This window comes from Tympanuchus pallidicinctus, unplaced genomic scaffold, assembly GCF_026119805.1.
Source record: "Tympanuchus pallidicinctus isolate F22 unplaced genomic scaffold, pur_lepc_1.0 scaffold8, whole genome shotgun sequence".
Classification (NCBI taxonomy): Eukaryota; Metazoa; Chordata; class Aves; order Galliformes; family Phasianidae; genus Tympanuchus; species Tympanuchus pallidicinctus.
The window spans coordinates 1,724,049-1,743,578 of record NW_026294802.1 but is presented as its reverse complement, the minus strand read 5'-3'; the positions used below and the strand labels follow the sequence as shown (position 1 = coordinate 1,743,578).

Genomic DNA, 19,530 nt, shown 5'->3' with positions numbered 1-19,530 from the left:
CTGAATTTTATGGTACTGCTTATATTTGTAAATATGGGTGCATCATGCTTTCAGGCTTAGGGGTGTATTTTTTCTGCTAAGCTGCATTAGTCACTTTCAGAAATAGTTTCCTTTGAAAATGATACTATAATTATCTCTTTACATGATTCGTTGTGGTAAAGATTTTTAATGTGAATGCTTTTCTTGTGGGATTATTAAAATTGATAGATAATAGAATCAGGTAATGATGACTTCTTCTTGCTCTTTTTGTATTTCTGAAGACTCTGGAGAAGTTGGTCAGTTTTTAAATGAGTGGAAAAACTAATGTTAGTCACTGTTAGTCTGCATTCAGAACTGTTCATCTCTCTTGGATCTGAAAATTTCAGCTGAAAATTAAGTGTCCATGGAAAGCAGCTTGAGATTCCTGAATGCACCATTACTAGTCAGCCTACAAATCCTCTGAAAACAGCCTGTTGCAGTGTCTGAGTCCTGTACCCTTCTCTGTGGCCCTGGAGAAATAAGGAACTAACTCGCTCCCATAATAATACGAAGAAGTTATTTGCAGTCTGTTAATCCCTGGCTTGGATTTGGATCATATCTCATTTCGAATCTGTAGGCGACTCCAGTCAGTGCTGGGTCATATAATAAGTTTAGAGTGTGCAGAGCAAATTGGCTTTGATGTGCAGAGCTCTCTTTGTAGTACTTTAAGAAACCAGATTAATTTTAGAAGAAGAATATCTGGTTTGGGTTGTACTTAAGAATTTTTGTCTTTAATTATTGTAGGTAACACGCAGTGTGATGACTGCAGTGTTGAGCTTGCCTCCGGGGGACATTTACAACCTTTCAGTAACTGCTTGTACTGAAAGAGGCAGCAATACTTCCCTGCCCCAGCTTGTGAAATTGGGTAAGAACTGTGTGCTTCTTTGCAAGCTGAGAACCCACTCCACTCATTAAAATGCAGAATTCACTCTGTCAGCAGATTTGTCATCTTCCTCATTTCAGAGTTGTGTACCTGTGATCACATTTCTCTTGGAAAGCTGCAATTTTTTTTTCTCCTTGCTGTGAAGATTGTCCCATTCACATATGTGACACTATTCCCTAAATAGTATTACTCCAGAAGAGCAAGAGTAGCAGAATCTGACTGTAAATGGAGTGTAAACTGTTTACTGTCTTTCTGGGAGTAAAACTATATTCTGTATTTTACTAAATTCTTGAACAAACACAGGTTTTGGAAACAGAAACTCAAATTGCCCAGCTGAAATTTTCAGTACAGAGCAAATCTTGGTCTTGCCTGTTTCCCAGTCTGCATTCTGCCACCTGGTATGACTTTGTAGAATCATAGAATGGCTTCAGTTGGAAGGGACCTCAAAGATCATCAAGCTCCAACCCCCTTGCCACAAGCAGGGCCACCAACCTCCATATTTAATACTAGATCAGGCTACCCAGGGCCCCATACAACCTGGCCTCGAACACCTCTAGGGACGGGTCGTCCCTCCACGTTTCCTCCCTCCCTCAACTTCTCCAACACCAACATCCATCTTTAAATACAGATCAGTGAGAGTATTCTTTACAAACACACACACACACACACACACAAACAAAAAAAAATAAAAATAAAAATTAAAAAAAATCAAATTCAATCAAATTCATGGCTGAGGAGCACTGCATCATTCTAAAAGAAATGTGTGTAACCTACACAAAGAAACAAAACAAAACAAAAAGATGTCTTCCTTCAACTCTGAAGAAAACTGAACAGTACATTGCTGTGCCTCAAGAGATTTCACTTCATTTTTGCATGCACGTGGAATTATTGATTCCTTGGTGCCTAAAGCTGTGAAATGTTGAAGCATGCCTAACTGCTTTTACGGGCATTAACTCCACTGTGAAGGTGGGTTAGGAGAGCCGGTAATTTCAAACTGGATTATCTTCTCTATACACATAATATATCTTTTCTGAGTGACAGTGAAAAGAGTGATATTAAAGGTTTTCGTAATTTATAATGAATTAGAGATCTTTTAGAAGACATTATCTACTTGTCCTTTTCTATAGCTCTCTTTTACCCAAATCCCTAAAACAGTGCTGGGGCAAACAATACAGCCACAAGAATCTAAGTACTTCCAGGTCTTTTCATCAGAGGAAATACTTGAAACAAACTCCATGAATTTTCCCTTCTTTATGCAAGTCTCCTCGTCTGTTCTGCCCAACACGGTATATCTGTGCACACAGTTAAGTGTGTACATTCCATGCAGAGGATAAGTATATGCCCCTACTACTACTACCCAAATATTTTAGGAATATTTCAAAATATCAGCAAGCTTTATCTTCCATGCAGGTCTATAAATGCCATGTGTTATTAATGTTACACCCCCTGCATCCTCGCTGTGTCTTGTTTTTCCTTACGGACAGGGAAAACAGCAATTGGCAGGGCAGCAGACTCTTGTTGAGCTCTCCCGGTTATTTTGTTCTTGCTCTCTTTGTCAACAAAAAGAAAGCAGAAACAATTCAGTTTTGATAAATTGCCTCTAGACTTCTGTGTGGTTGTTTGCTTCCCTCTATCCTGTTTGCACTTTGAGTGGGCAATTGTAAGGGTATTTTATGAGAGGTTCTCCTTCTCTCTTTTTCTGAGGGAGCACTGGGAGTTGTAATTAGCAGTAGTGGGAACTGATTCTAAGTGATAGACAACTCAGCACTTGGCAGTCACTTAAGCACTCCTGCCAAATGTTCTTCCCTCCATAATGTTTGCTTCATTCTGGCAACTTTCCACTTGCAGAAAAATCAAGCCATTTGCTGGAGGCAAAAGGAAGATTTGCTTGGGATGATGCCAAAATTTGAAACTCATATTTTCACTGAGATCATTTTTTACCTGGAGTGAGGGATGGAATGTATTTCTAAATCCAGGAGCAGATGCATGGGTATAACTAACAGAGAAAGATGCTTTCTGATGTCTTTCTGGGACAGTGTTTATGCTGCAGACCCCCATGACACAGAAGCAGCCATGTGAAAGTGCCTCAGTCCCTGCCCTGCTCTCTTACCTCTTTCCCGATTGCCAATGTACTCTTAACAGCCTCAAACCTTAGAATGCTGATCTGATTGTCTGGGGAACAGATACTTCTTCCAAATCTATAACCACCTGAACAATTCCTTTGTGCTGGATTTTTTGTGATGAATCTTACACATCATATCCAGGCTTCTGTGACAGCATCCTATGCAGTGATAATAACAAATTATTTGTAAAAGGAATGGAACAGAACAAATTGTTGATGTATCTGGTTAGTCAGGATTGTTTTTCTCTGCCCTTCAAGATACCCTTCCCGTGGTCCTAATGCTCCTGGAGTCTCAGACAGCACAACAGCAACAAGTACAAAAACAATAAATTAAAAGCCTCTGATATCTGGACTTTTACATTCAATGAGAAGAGAAAACTCCTGGAACTATCTGAAATGAGTGAAGATCCAATTGCCCTTAAATATTAACCTGGAAGAAAAACGACAGACTAGAAGATTTATTTGAACTGCCAAATGATTAAATATTTCCTCTGGTGCAATTAAGTGGACCTAGACAGAGCTCACTTTGGGGGGGCTGCTTCATTATTATCTCCTGGGTCAGGCCTTGCAGAGCAAGTATTTTATCAGTGCAAATGTTTTGCTAACAGGTGGGCAGACATCTCTTCCTGAAAGAGATTCTGTTAGCATTTTTCTATTAGTACAATATGCTGATTGCCCTAAAAGAGTCCGTGAAAAAGGAAGTGACTATTCAACTGCCCAAATAGAGAACATTTTAAATTAAAAAAAAAAAAAACAACAAAACTAAGACACTTAATCGCCTTCCCATTTTGCATTGGTTGCTTATCATCATGAGGGATGCTGCTTTTTGCTGGCAGACTATCTGAAGGAAATGAGTGATAGAAAGGCATTGGACATTGCATTTCTTTTTATGTGATGCTTCCTCTTCTTGGTTGTACAAAGACTTTGAGATAAGCTTAATAAAAGGAGATTTTCTCTTAACTAGAACCAGCACCTCCAAAGTCACTGTTTGCTGTCAACAAGACTCAGACCTCTGTCACTCTGCTGTGGGTGGAAGAAGGAGTAGCTGATTTCTTTGAAGTCTACTGCCAGCAAGCTGGATCCAAGCAAGAAATTAAAGTCCAGGTATGTTAGGTCCTTTTTGTTTTCTACTTTTCATTTCTAAAACTGACTAGGCCTGGCATCTTTCAGGTTTACTGTCTACTGTTTAGCATTTGCCTCTAAAGTCCAGGGTTTGGGTTTTCAACTAAATGTGATAGGGTGGTTCAGAATTAGAGCCTTTAGAGCTGAGCGGCTAAAGCATTTGAAATGCTAAAATATTTTGTTATTTTGCAGCGTTAAGGCTGGCTGATCTTGCTGATGAGATTGTTACTGGTTGAGCAGAAGCTATGTTCATCCATGACAGCAGCAGTATCAATCCTTGCCTAGTCATGAAATGAACTCTATTATACTCTGCAAAACATGAAGAGCCACAAAACTAAGGGAATGTCAATGAGCAGAAATGGGAAAATTTTCAGGTAGCTTGATTAGAAATGGGAAAAATAGACATATTTAGATGCTACAGGGCTGAGCTCTTTTATACAGTATCTAATTATTACTGGGTTACTCTTCTCCTGGTTTTGAGGACTGTTAACTGAAGTTAAGTAGGACCTTACGTGCTATTCAGATTTCCTTTATGGGAAAATGTTGCTACTTCTTAAACATTTTTTTCTTGCAGCATTTCCTTCCAGATTCAACTTCAGAAAATAATCTTTTTTTCCTTCTGTCCATGTTGACACGCATGCTCTTTGGACACATGAACACCTGAGTTAGATTGGTAAAGCTGTTCTGTGAAAAGGAGGATCAGTATTAGTTTTGATTTCTTGCTATTCAACATTGTGTATGAGGATTACTTTGTGGTTTAGCTGACGGCTTAGTGAATCACTGTGATTGCGTGCTATGAAACACTGTCATCTGGACTTTCCCAGAATGGGGAGTTATTCAGGAAAAAAAAAAAAATAACCCACACAGACCTATAATTATCCTGAAAAATATATACACCCTCTTTAACTCAGTATTGCTTAATATTTAATATTTTAAGTTAAGAAAGGCATTGACTAAAGGAGAAAATGTTCAGATGCACTTGAATCTTTTGGATAGTTTGGATTCCAATTTTAGATTCCTGTTCTTTTCACGGTGAATAGACAGAGATCATGAAGTCATTATCTACTTAGCAGAGATTCAAAATAATGATGTGATTAGACAAGAAAGGTACCACAGGATTTGCGGCTTCAGTGCTGAGCAATTATGTTTTAAGAACATCAGGAAGAGACTGCTCCGTTTGGCAGGAACTTCAGTGGTTTCTCATTTGTTGACACGAACATCTGGCTGTGGGAAATGCACAGAGATTAGCAGTTCACTTCTCGTTAGATTCATCACTATCTTTTCTGTCTCTGTGACAAAAGGGGAAGGACTCCTTTTTAAACCTTAAAAATGGATGCTTTCTCTTTAGACTGGTGAAAATCCTTTATTTGGTAATTGCAAGAATATTTTTGTCACTTTCCTCCATTTTTAAACTAGCAACAGATTTCCATGTTTGAACATCTTGGGTTTTTGTTTGACTTACTTAATTCTTTCCAGAGGGGAAAATGGAAAAAAAAACATCATACCAAGTCCAAAACATGTCCCCTGCTTTCAGCTGAGGGAATACAACCCTTCTATCTTACATTCATGTATATGTGATTTCATCTGTGTAATGTAAATCAGAATTGCATTGCAAGAACCCTTTATCATATAGAAAGAATCCCTGGCTGATAATGAGCCACTGAAAATATCCAGTGCTCAGGGCTTGCTGCATTGCACTCTGTGCACTCAGTTTCCTGTTACTGCATCTGCAAACCACCCTTAGCTCTGCTGGAGTACAGAAAAGTACTCTCAGTACTTACTCTCAGTAAGTATAGTTTTCAGAACCATAAAGACCTCTATCTTTAAATCAATCCATACGTGGTATTTGTTTTGTTTTTCCAGACCAGCATTTATAAAACTAGGGACATAGAAATTAAAACACTGCATAAAGTTATTATATAAAAAATAACTGTTTTCCTCCTACTTGTGTGGCTTAGTAACGAGCTTGAGAGCTTCTACCTACCTCTGGGAATGTTCCAGGGGATGCAGCACTTTCCCCACTGTGAGTGTACCTGGCCAAACCACTGCAAAGCACTCTCCTGCCCACCCCAAGGGGTTCGGAGCTCCCTGAGGTGCTCTGGGCTGTTCCCACTGCTGCTTTCACCCCTGTTGCTGTCCCCTCTTCTGCCAGACTAGATGCCTATGTTTGAGGGCAGGTCATGGTTACTGTCGCTACGTTTCAAAGCACTGCTTTTATCACCAAATCTAACTTTATCATTTCAAATAAGTGGGAGGAGAGCAGAACAATGATTTGTGTTCTTGCATTTATGGGAGACACAAACTACTGTGTGTTTTTCTCCATGCCTATAGGAACCTGTCACTGTCTCTTCACACGTAGTGACTATTTCCAGCCTAACTCCTGCCACTTCCTACAACTGTAGCGTGACCACCTTCAGCCACAATAGCCCCAGTGTTCCCACTTTCATTGCAGTTTCCACCATGGGTAAGCAACACTTCCCTTTCTACTTTGTCCTCCAGCTGCAGCATCTGTTTCTTCTTGCTTTCTAAAGCTGGTCTCAGCAATGCTGGCAACCAAACATTGTTTGTGTCGTGGAAGAGATGCCAGATGTAGTAGGGATGGGGAAGTAACTTTTAAAAGTTTTTATTAAAACCTTGATGGGGTTTTGATTGCTAAGTTGTAAACTAGTGGCTCAGTTCTCTGCTGGCTTTTAGAAATTAGAGACCTGGTTTATAGTTTCAAGGCTGAACATCAGTGCATTGCCTGATGACATGTATGGAAAAAAAAAACCATCTTGTCAGCCAATCCCAAATGAAACAAGGAAAATCACACTGATGAGCTCCTAAGGAGAAAAATCTCTTCAATTTCAATGAGGAAGTGAAGACAGAGTGAGAGCAATGAAGAGAGAATAGGGTATCCTGAGCCATCACATGCCAGAGGGATAACTCCCACTGGAGGCTATCTGGGCTTGCCATCAAGTCTAGCATTGTACTGGCTCTGAAGAAAGAAAATCAGTGTTGGATTGTCCAGAACAATGGATTTTTATTTAAACTCTGCCATTCATAATGATCAACGTGATCACTGCTTAGTTAGCATAAGTCGTAGCTTTAGTCATGTGTCCTGTACATCATACACTACTCCATCATGGAATTCAATGCCTGAAATTTAGCTCAGTGACTTTTACCTCTGTGATTTCTATTCTAAAAATGCTTCTCTGCATGTAAAGTTATTTTGAGCAAGTAGAGCAGACAGGTTTTCTTATGTAATGAGCAGAATGCTCATTACATAATGCTCTTATGCTAGTAATACTGATAAATGTAATATGGAACAAAAATAAATCAAGATTTTGTTATTGAGTGTTGTTTTGAGCTCTTAGTTAAAACAGAATATACTGTTAAAATTTATTTGACGATGTCATTCAATCTACTTCAACCCAATACGTTAACAGAGCCTCTGCCTGTTATTTTGCTATTGGATCAGAGAAAGGTATTGACTATTGCTGAAGAACACCTTCAGAGTTGGAAGTGTGCTTTGGAGACATAGACAATGAAGAATATCTGTATTTTGTATTTCCTTGTCCATTTTTCTCTTTTATTAAGTATGGCAGTTAGGGAAAAAGAAATAAAAACATCAGGACACAAAATGCCACAGTGAAGTCATTTCCCTGTGGAAATGTTGTAAGAGCAATAACTAGTCAAAACATCCTTTTATGTCTAGTAGTATATTTTCCTCTCTGTAAAACTCTGGGCTGAACAATTCATAAATATAACACTATGGGTAGGGCTAAGGGAACTTAGTTCTTCTGAATCAAATAACCAAGATCCCGTTGTTTGTATATGCAGTTACTGAGATGAATCCCAACATAGTGGTAATCTCTGTGTTAGCCATTCTAAGTGTCCTTCTCATTGGACTGCTGCTGGTGACCCTTGTTGTGCTTAGGAGGAAACATCTACAAATGGCCAGGTGAGTCTGGATTTATGTTAATTTCAAAATTATCAGAATGCAACAACACATTATGCCAGTAGCTATAACTTGGGATGTTTTTATATTTGGTTAATACTTGAAAAGCTTGTGATTCCTTCACAGAATTGGTCTTGCTGATGTTTAGAAATACCATATCTTCTATTTACCTTCATTCTGGACCTGAGCTATCAGCCTGAATGTTTGTCTGATTTTAACTTTGCTGAATTGGGTAAATAAGAAGGGCATTCACTTAATACAGAAGGGTTGTGTCAGGAACTTAAAGGATTATTTAGGTTTGAGGCATCTTGGCATGATTAGGACATCAAAATGATTTGCAAATCTTTCATTTGGTTTTGAACAGGAGTTTTCTGTATCAACAGATAAGATGGTTATTCCATTTCATCAGGTCGAAGATTCTCCATTTCGGGGGCCATGCAAGGCCTCAACCCTGTTAGCCAAACCACCAGGATGAGGAAAGGTGCACTCAGGGCCTTGACAGTCTGTCCCTAGAACATTTGACAGCCTACATCCAACTCCTGGTCTTTGTCTGTCCAAATTCTCCATTCATATGGGATTCCATCCTATGGGAACAGCAGAATGGCACAAAGAAGACTATCTTACCTAGATCTCATCCTTCCATGCAGTCAGAATGCAAAAATTGAGATCTACAAACCCAGGAAAGATCTCAAGTCCTTCTGTTCACCTATAGCATTAACTATTCCCATTTGTTCTATTGTACAGATAAAGGAAAAAATTATCTTGCACAAGTAAAACTTTTTCTTACAGAACCTGTTCCTTCAGATGTATGCACCAATCCTTTATACCTGAACACAGACATTCAGTTTTCCTTGGATATCTCACCTGTAAGAGTTCAGTTTTGTGTAAGTTACATTATAGAGTAGGAAAACAGTGGAGAATACTCCAAACACAGTGTATGTGGCTTATCTGCTGGGTCTAGAAGGTTCCTGGAGTCTCCATCCTTTTATAATCTATGCTGTATACCTTATATTCATTTACTCTTCTAGCAAATTGTAATTGTTTCATATAAAAGCCTTGTGTATAAAATCTTTGACTTGATTACCTAGCAAAGTCTACATTTTATGTATCTTGTCTTGGCTATATATTCCATGAAACAGATGACCACACCACATAGATTTTAAGGCCATTTCTTTCAGGGAATATTATGTGGCTGGTTCCTTTTATATATGACTTGCTCTGGGAAAATACCATCTAAATTAATTTTCTTCTCTATTGAATTACTATGCAGACAGCCTAAAGCTGTTTCTTGTTCTCTTCAACACTGCTTCTAACCATAGAAGATAAAAACCCAAGAGGAAATTAAAAAGTAAACCCAGTGAAGCTGCAAGCACTTGTTTGTTTAAATCAAGGAAGGAAAAATAGTTGAGTCAGTTTATCATTTGCAGCAGAAAATAGTGAACTCGTGATAAATTCACTGAGATGTTCCTCAGGAAATTCAGTCTTTTTCACATTTGTTTTCTGAACTCAAAATTACCACACGTTTGTCAAATGGAGACAAATATACATCTTTTCCTTAAAGGAGTTGGAACTGGGAATATTTAGTATAGAAAGGTAAATCTTTTGTGTTTTTACTGAGGCCACCAGGGGTTTCAGTGCCATACTGTAGAAATCCCAATTCTGAATAGATGAGGCTTATTTGAGTTTTTTTTATTAGCCACCTTTTCTTTATTTTTTTAGGTTTTCTAAAGATTATTAGGAAGCCTAATCTCAGGTTAATGGTTTTGGAGGACTATATTAAGGGATTTCAGTTTTGTTTTTCACACATTAACTCAGAGCTGATAACAAATCTGAGTGCTCAGCACTTCTCAGAAACTTTTGGTGTACTCTCTTGAATCAGCATCACTGCAAGCATTGTGAATCCTAAGATGGTAACTGTGTGCTCAATGGTCTTCCTGAAACAGGGAGTGCGGGGCTGGAACCTTTGTCAATTTTGCATCATTAGAGAGAGATGGAAAGCTACCATATAACTGGTGAGTGTTTAAAAAGAAAGCTTTTAATTATGTTTTTCCCCATCTCTGCTTTATTGGCAAACATGACCTTTAAATTTTAAAAGTTCTTTCTTTTTTTTTTTTTTTTTTTTTTTAATGCAATCACTGTCCCTATTTATGATAAAATTACTATTCCTGTTACTTCAGAATTTTATTTCTTGAACAATGACTCAAGACTGTGCTGTGTGTACTGTCAACTGATATTTTTGGTAGGATGTGATGTGTAACATGTCAACAAAGTTGCATAGATGTTGAAGTCTTATTGCACAGATTTTTTAAATTTTTTTTTCTTGAAGACTTATTTCCTAAAGTAACACTAGTGTGGAAACTTGATCTGTAAGTCCATCAGCACTTCCACTCTTCAGGATTAAGCTTGTCTGTAGATGATTAATCAAGAACCATCTTCACAAAATGCTGTTAGTTATTTTTCCTTGCAGTGAAAGGATGCAATGACAAATGTAAACCAACTCAGTATTTACTGCGAATTTGTGTTCAGCGCTGTTGAAATGACTGGAAGGAAAGCTTATTTTTTTCTAGTCTAGAAAATCACCTGCAAGGGTTATAGGCACTGACTGTGGACTCCAAACCATCACTGACACTATCAGCTGAGGAAAAGTATTTGTACAAAGATAGTCGGTAGGATTAGCTTTTACAGAAGCAAAAGGGCTCTATGGCCTACCTCACTGGTACCAGTATGGCCATTCTCATTCCTAATTTGATTATCATATGGGTGTTAATGACTGATCTAGGGTTTATGGTCTTATTATCAGTCTCCATGAAAAGACCCATGTTTTTTCAAGGCAAGTCCAAACAGATATCTAGAAACACAGCATTAGTCCCCTGCAGCCCCATTCCAGTATGTAGGAGGAACCTTGATTTAATGCTTGTGGTCAGCTTTGTTTACAGCTAAGAAGCTGGAAAGCGATGCACTGGGAACTACTTCCATGATCTCATGGGACCCAGCCTGCCCAGCAAGGACAGAACTAAATGAGTTGACACTGCACCACAACAAGCCTTTTGCTAATAAGCATGCAAACTGAACTAACAAGCCCAGCAAATCCTGTCAATATCTTACTGTGCTGCTAATTAACTGGATATTAAACAAGCTTCACTTGCTTGGTTTAGCTTTAATAGCAGCCAGCTGTAGCAGTAGAAACTAATCTCTCTTTCAGCTTCTCTTTCTCGGGCTGTATTAATGGCGATGAAGGCAGAAGATCAAACACTCATGTTAATTAAATATCCAAACGAATCAAATGATTAAACTAGAAACGGATGTTATTAAAACCATAGAAGACTTTTTTTGTGGGAAAGGAAATTAATTAATAGGTTTGGACGTGTAAGTGAAGGATCTTGTTACTTGATTTTGTTAATGTGTATTTATGTGTATAGATATTTATTTATATAAACATAAATTTTGTTATGAAAACATAAATTTTAGAAAACATTCCTGCTTAAGACCTTTACAAATGTTTAGTATTTGAAGTCAGGTGCCCTAATCATACAGTCCTTAGTTCTCTGAGGATTAGTGGAGACTTCTTGTTCTGTGTGCCTTTGTTGTCTACTCAGCTACAGATTCACTGTCCATCCAGGCAGCCAAATGGGAACTGTGGTCCCACAGACAAGTACAGATGATTAAGAAACTAACTTTGCTAGCTGTTGTTCCAAGGACCTAATAAGAGTGCTGTGGGTATATCCACTGAATATCCACTGAAGGAGGCAGCTCAGCAGAGTTTTCAGGATTTGATCAATCTCTGCATCTCTCTCCCCTAAGTAAATAAAATTCAAAATTCAGTACATCTCAGTAATAGGTGAAAAACTATATAATTCCAGGAAAACAGTATTTTATTAATTGCACAATTACGTAATTTTCATACATCAAAGAAAATCAGTTGTTTTAAAGTTGGGAGCTCCTAAATCTATACTGTAAACAGCACAAGAAGGTGGGCAAGCATACTAACCTGTGATATGATCAAGGGTAGAAACTGCTCATGATGATTTGGCAATGGAACAAGACACATGCTTAAATAATTCCTTCTGCATCGAGAGAAAGTAAAAGCTCTAGAAAACCTCGGTGGGGTATCCCAAAGGGAAGAGGAGTGTTTTAGCAACATCGTATCTTTTTCCTTAGACTAATGAAAAGCTCTCTGTTGCACCAACACTATGCTTATGGAAGGCACTATTTAATCCTCAGTCCATTTCCATAGAAACAGCAGATAGGCAGTAAAAAGCTGATTCTACAACTACTATAGTATGTGATTAACCAGAAAACTGAACTGCTATGCTGGCTTTGCTGTTGCTGTCTCCAAAGCACAAAAGAGGAATAACCCACTGTCACTGGTTTTGTTAGCCATTTTCAGGAGGAAATTCTGGTTGTTTGTTCAGCAGAGTAGCTGGCAGAAGAGCAGCAGCCTCTTCAAGCTCCACGTAGAGCTTGTGCTTCTGGCTGGCCCATGCAATCCCTACTGACATCTGGGGAAGGTGCCCAGCATAAACTGTGCTGCCCATTCTATTCAGCAGTAAAACTCTTTGAAATGTAACTTGGAGTTATCAGTGTGAGGGTAGTTTTCCATTCTGGGCTGGAAGATTACTCTAGTTGATTTGCTTTCCGGGGACTGTACAGTATCTACCTATGTCATAATAACCAGGAGTTAAAAGTTTTCTGAAAAAAGAAACTCCACTTTGTGGTTCCTCTTCAGAACAGCTGTGGAGGCATGATATTACCTTTAGGACACTGAATTTTCTGATGGGAAGAAAAAAAACAATGCAAAACAAAACAAAACAAAACAAATAATAGAAAAGAAAACAAAACAAGGAGGGTATATTTGGCCAGAAGTCCTACTACTGGGGCAATTTTTTGTTGAAATTTGAGATTTCCATAGTTGCAAAGTATCTATATTCCACTCACCACAAGGAAGAATTGGCCTGATTGTGCTCCTGGATTAGTCTGTCAAATAAATTACAAATGCAGGAATTTAGTACTATTGTGTACTCAAGAAATTTAGTACTATTTTATACTCAAGTTTCCGTTAGTTGCAATGAAACCATGACTAGGAGAAGCAGAAATGATATTTTCATAAAAACTTAGGAGAAAATTGAAAATACTTGAAGATAGCACAATGCAAAACGTTATGTGAATGTTTTCAGAAATCTGACTCAGTTGAGGGTATTAAGAGTGGAATGATCTGAATTTAACTCTGATACAGATATTCCTACTGATACACACAGGATCACTTGCAAGAACATGGTCATGTGTGGTTAAAGCAAACAGTGTCTGTTCTGAAATAGCTCCAAACATCAGGAAACAGATTTAGCACCGCTTAAGTAATGGGTGAAAACTGTGGATGAAACTCTCAAACCCTTTACTCTGAAAACCTTCCAATTTATCAATTAATATTGATTTAGAATCACAGGCCTCAATCAATACCAAAAAACACATTTATTCTGATCAAACAGAATTTCATATTGGATGGCTGAAAATTGTGTATAGGGCATAAGGTTGAGGAGAAAAAATTCTGTGGATGCTAATAATATTCTTATAAAGTAAGTAAGAAGAAGCCTTTGTGAATTTAGCTGAATTTTAGAATAGCACTTGCTGATCGCCTGACTTTTGTTTGTCTTACTAACTCTCCTCACTTTTTCATCTTTATGTATGTTATTTATTAATGCTCACAGGCGTAGAAGTGTATTTGCTTTCCTAACTCTGCTACCCTCATGCCTTTGGACTGATTATCTTTTGGCATTTTATATTAATCCTTGGTAAGTGATTTACTTGTTTTTCCATATGCAATGTATAAACAGTGTTAATTTCTGTTATATGAAAAAGGTGTGATACTTTTGCTTTCAAATGGGTCACAGCTCTTGAAGTTATAATTTTCTTGTAATAGAACATGGATTGGAGAGGATGCGGGTATCAAAGTATTTGCTACCCTGCTTCATCTGTTTTATGTCTGTTTATGCTCCAACCCATTTTTGCTATTAAAAAGCTAATTATATGGTGATAATCATATTCATTTCATTGCTGTCTCTTCGCAGTTTTTGCCATTTCATTATAAATCCTGGCTTCTTCTGTCCCAGTTATTCATCTGCTCATTGCCTTCTGCTGTTTTTCTTTTACTAAAATTGCTTCATAATGGCTCACCTTTGCTGTGTGATGTCAAATGACTTGCTTTTAAAGGTCCAGTTTTGCTTTTGGAAAGAACAATTCACTGAAAATCTATACCAACTAGCATTCCTCAGGTGTAAAAATTGGGTCACTGTGTGCATCTGTGTGTGTGTTTGTATTCAGCAGTTTTGTCCATAAATAGTTTATAAAGGCTTTGTAAATTACTTTTTAAATACATATATATGGTTATAGTTAACCAGGAAAGTCTCAGGGTCTATTTAGATCCAGAACTGTTTTATGAACCATTTACAAAATACATGAGAAAAAAGATTGGCAATGATCCAAAAATGCTTCATTTGTGTAAAATAAATGTATGTTCCTGATGGTCTGGAGTCCAAGGGATAGTGGTTTACAGAAATTAAGACTTGCTTTTGACCAAACATTTTCTCATCACGTTACCATACAGCACCAATCCCCTGGTAGGCGGTCATAGAAATCTCTAGCATAGGGATTTCTGAGAACGGTTTTCTTTGGGTCACATTTGCTCTGTAGAAGATACAAAAAGAGTCATCTCTCTCTTTGCCTGTTCTTGTTTAATATACATTATTATTACCTCACCTCCCTAGATATGTATCTTTCTTCAGAAATTTCCCCTACAATCAAACTTCCCAGTTTGGTCTACTTTATTGCCTTTCAAGGAGCTGAAGTTGAATGAGATAAGATGAATTGCTCTCTTTGTATTTTAATCTGCAGGGTAAATGGAAGAAAAGATGAAACATCAGATGATGTTTCAAATGAATTTATTTTGTACTTACTTTGGTTTAAAACATTCATGAACATTCGGGGAACAAATGCAGTGCTAAGAAACTCTTGAGAGAATCAAAGCAGGAGAAATTGTTGCTGAGAAATGGATGTCAATCACTTGTTTTATTGCCTCTTGAAGTGTTCCTTAGAGAAAACTTCTCAGAAAGTCCCATCATAAATAGCACTTTGATATTTTTTCCTTTTGAAATGAGCTGCAGTCTTCCCAACCTTAAAAAGAAGATTTACCATAGTTACAGTGAACAGCAAAGAAATGCATTAAGTAGTCTAGATAAATTAATGTTAGGACTTCTTTGAAAAAAGAGGTGTTTGAAGATGTAGTGTAAATGCTACTCATTTATATACAGATGGAGTACACACGAATGAGTACAAATGGGTGACAGTATTTGTATAGATAGCATTGTAGATTGAAGAGGTATATAATGGTGCTTTGCAAAGCACTACTCTGTTAGTGGGAAGTTTGTGTTGTCATAGCTCTTTTTAACTCTGTAAGCAAAGCTTCATATCTTAAAGGAAATGTACCTTGGCAAGTTAACAAAATTGCTGAAGCTGATGTCTCCTCTGAAAATTGAGCATTTTATAGAATTTAATTTTGGAAATCAGATTTTTTTTTTTAATTACTATTTCACTTCTAATCCTGAAGGGATAGAAAAGTACAAATACTCCACTTTTAATAATTTCCTTTTGTGTTTTTTATTTACTGTTTTGAAATTAAAAGTCTTCACCTTTAATTTACCAATTGAAGCTGTGGTGCACGGTATCTAGAAATCATTTTACTATTAGAATTAAATTTAAAATGTATCGTTATAATACAATTAGTAAATAGATTTTTGATGCCCAAGAATAAAAAAAAATAGCACCATTAAAATTCCTTCTGAGTAAGTGAGAATCTACTTGTGCTCCATGCTTGGTATAGCAGGATTGATCGTCGTTTTCAAACCTCTATCAAAATTATTTTAGGTTGTTTTCTTGATGTGTTTAATCTTGTTGGTTAATTAATTGTGGCAACAACAACAACATGAGCACACATACACACATCTTTCAAAAATCCACATGATGGTGGTTAGTTTAATGTAGCTCCCAAGTCCGTTTGTTATGGGTTATACTATTTAACTCTTTGGCTCACTCACAACTGTCACTAGTGAATTATATCCCTTATAAATCGTGAGAAGACATGACTGGAATAATTATCTCTAGCTGTTAAAAATCAATTAAAATTATCTAAGGTTTAAGCTTTAGTCCAGCTAAGTCAGTATGATATTTGTCATTGTCTTCATTGATCATCATAAGCAGGTTATGAGATGGGTGAGAAATGGCATCGAGCTCCTTTCCTTTCTCCTTCACCTTTACTAAAATTTGCAAGTGTTCTCTCTTTGCCCAACAGGATCTTCTCATTAATAATTTTCCTCTCCTGTTGGCATCGTTTCCAAGCCCAATAGAGCCAGAGTAGAGCAGCCTGGGGACACCTTGGTGCTACAACTCCTGCAATAACACTGACAGGAATTCAGCCAGGCTCATGACTCAGCCCCAGCACATTAAGTCATTAATACTGTTGGGTCAGTATTTTCAGAGAACCTGATTCTTCTGAGAATAAGGTGGTATTTTTCAGAGCCACAGAATGGAAAATACATCCCACTAGCATCAATGGAAATTTTGCAACTAACTTAAAAATGCCCAAGGTATTATTGCCAACGTTATCCTGTCTATTACACTGACCAGAAAGCATACATTCTCAAACCAGTAGTAAACTTGAATAAGGAATACGTGGTAGTTTAACAAATGAAAAAGCACTACTCTCTTTTTTTTCAGGAGTAAAAATGGTCTAAAGAAGAGAAAGCTGACCAAGTATGTAACTTCTTTGATATTTAAATAATTAAATAGTTAAAAAATCTCCTTAAACTGGACATCCATTATTGGAGTACATGGTATAGTGGTACTGCAATTACAGATACACAAAACTTCTTGAAAAACACATCCCAAGATAGATGTCTGAAAGCAGAAAGCAAACAGTAATTGGACAAAAGCAATTCTTCTCAAAAGATAAATTATGAAACAGCTCCTCACTGATAGAAAATTAGTCATTAGGGAAATGATCAATTATCCAACTTAGTTATTCCAATGGAGCTTATCCTTATTTAAAAATGACAAATGATGAAAAACTGGAATACATTTGTTCCTGGTATTATTTCCCTCTTGACGTAAGGTTCTCATTACAGTTGTAGTTAGAACATGGAGATCATTAATGTTAACGGATAAACAGGAGTAATTAAGTGGTGATGAGACAGGTTCCTCTGGGCATATTGCCTCAAAGTAAATGAAAAGATTACTGTGTACATGCCTCAGTAGCTTGTAAATTAGAGCATGATAATTAGGTGAGGGAAGCTGTTTACCTGCGTTCAGTTATTCAGAGTGTTAGCCTAATTATTTCTCTGTGTTTAGAGGTTATGCCTGTACTAAAGATAAGCCCTCACCTAATGGAAAAGCGTGTAAAATGATGAGCATCACTAAATCAAAGCCAATTTATACTTGATGAAGCTCTGCATGCTTTTGTATATGCCACTTTTTCCAGACAGTATCTCTCCAGGAGAAGAATTCAGTCACTGTAACAAATATGTATAGCTCTCAAGGCCAGCAGAGAAAACAGTGGCATCCAAAATACTGTTCTGACATTTTTTTTCTTGGACAAAGCCTACATATGAAATCTGTTTTTCTGTGTGAAGAAAGCTCAGATGAGTTGTAAAATTGTCATTTTGCCAGATATTTTGCTTCTGTGAAAACAACATTTTGCATAGCACACAAGAAACTTAAATTAATCGGTGGCCCCCCTGGTGCCAGAAACACAGTGAGACAATACGAAGTTGGACTTCCCAACCCACATCAAACCCATCAGCACTTGCAGCACTTATATATAGTGTTGTAAGGGGATATAGATATGAAACCTAATGCATTTTTGTTTCTTAATTCTGTGTGTTTTTCTTTTTAAAGCCCTGTCCAGTTGGATGATTTTGATGGCTACATCAAGGATATGGCAAAAGATTCTGATTATAAATTTTCTCTGCAATTTGAGGTAAACATATAGAGACTATCCTCTCCTAGCTACTATACTTCAGCCAGCATTTTTCCAGATCTTGGGTTTGTGTGGTGTGTTCCTGTGCCCTGCAGTGTGCAATGTGTGCTGTTGTTGGGTGGGTCAGCTTCACATCATGTTCTGCAGAATTTCAAGGCAGGACTCGGTACCATTAAGGAGTATATTTAGTAAGCTTATCTCTGTCTCATCCTGTACGATTCCACATAATTGTCAGATCAATACACTTCCTTTAGATATAGGACATGCTGGTGGCCCAAATTACATTCAGGACTTCTACAACTCCTTTAACTTGAGGAGCAACATTAAAATGAGAAAGTATTAAACATCAAAAATATCTTCAAGAGCAACCTTTAACAGTAATTGAAGTACACTGTCATAATTCACCTGCATTTAAGTCAGCTTAAAAATGCTAAACTGAAAAGCTCCACTCTTTGAAATAACTTTCAAAGGCTTAAAAGGGAAACAAGGAGACTTTCAGGTTTCCCCACTGTTCTGGGTGGCTGATGTACCCTTGCTGCCAGTTAAAAGCCTTTTGATGCATCATATGTTTGGTATAAGTACTGAATGTAAGGTCTGGAAAAAAATTTCAAATGTTCCCATGAAAAAAGACCAAAAGCCACTTAAAGAGAAAGCCCTTAAAGTGATGTGAAATGGCTGCCACAGAAAGAATTTATCAACTCTATTGATTTGACACTATTTTTGTTAACTACGTGTAGGTGGAGAAGAGCAGGCTGCAGCCATAACCTCCAATAGCAACAGTGCATTGGCAACATCAGTATATAAAGTGTTTTATGAATATTTTCAATCTTGTACAAATAGCAAGCATTCACTTCACAAAGATTCATTTTCAGAGTCTTGGTGAGTTTGACCTTGGCATTTTTATCTCTCTTAACTCAGGAGCTAAAACTGATTGGGCTTGACATACCTCACTTTGCTGCTGATCTTCCCATGAATCGCTGCAAAAATCGCTACACAAATATCCTGCCATGTAAGTACGTGCACTGATAAAGTCCCTTGAGATGGAAAGATGATTTTTAATAATAGGGGAATCATGACAGATTTTCTGACTGATAAAAGCCTTTTCTAAAACCTGTCTGTAGAGAGAAGATGGTGATATATTTTTTTCTTTTAGATATGAAGAGATGTTTTTGGGGAGATGTTTATCAAGACTGGAGTTAGGAAGTGAGGAATACAGTGTTGTTTCTACTACTGAAAGTTGTTACTATATTTTTCTTATGTTTTTAATGAAACCTAAGGGAGCCCAAAGCACTGGTAGTCAAAAGATGTATTTTGCTGAATAGTAGTGATTGTACATCCATGTAGTATATACTGAAGCAAGTGTTGCTCTCTGTTGGTGAATATACAATCATAGAATCCTTAGAGTTGGAAGGGACCTTTAAAGA

The 19,530-nt window shown here is 37.3% G+C and overlaps 1 protein-coding gene across 1 annotated transcript in view; it reads left to right on the top strand.

The window, feature by feature from the left end:
* Nucleotides 1–19,530, top strand: part of PTPRO (protein tyrosine phosphatase receptor type O) — a 152,801-nt gene that overhangs the window by 116,900 nt on the left and 16,371 nt on the right. The window contains 9 exon segments of the mRNA XM_052667311.1: nucleotides 763–883; nucleotides 3,988–4,127; nucleotides 6,477–6,609; nucleotides 7,968–8,088; nucleotides 10,029–10,097; nucleotides 13,788–13,871; nucleotides 16,849–16,884; nucleotides 18,025–18,106; nucleotides 19,025–19,115. Of these exon segments, the coding sequence (XP_052523271.1) occupies nucleotides 763–883; nucleotides 3,988–4,127; nucleotides 6,477–6,609; nucleotides 7,968–8,088; nucleotides 10,029–10,097; nucleotides 13,788–13,871; nucleotides 16,849–16,884; nucleotides 18,025–18,106; nucleotides 19,025–19,115 (877 nt within the window).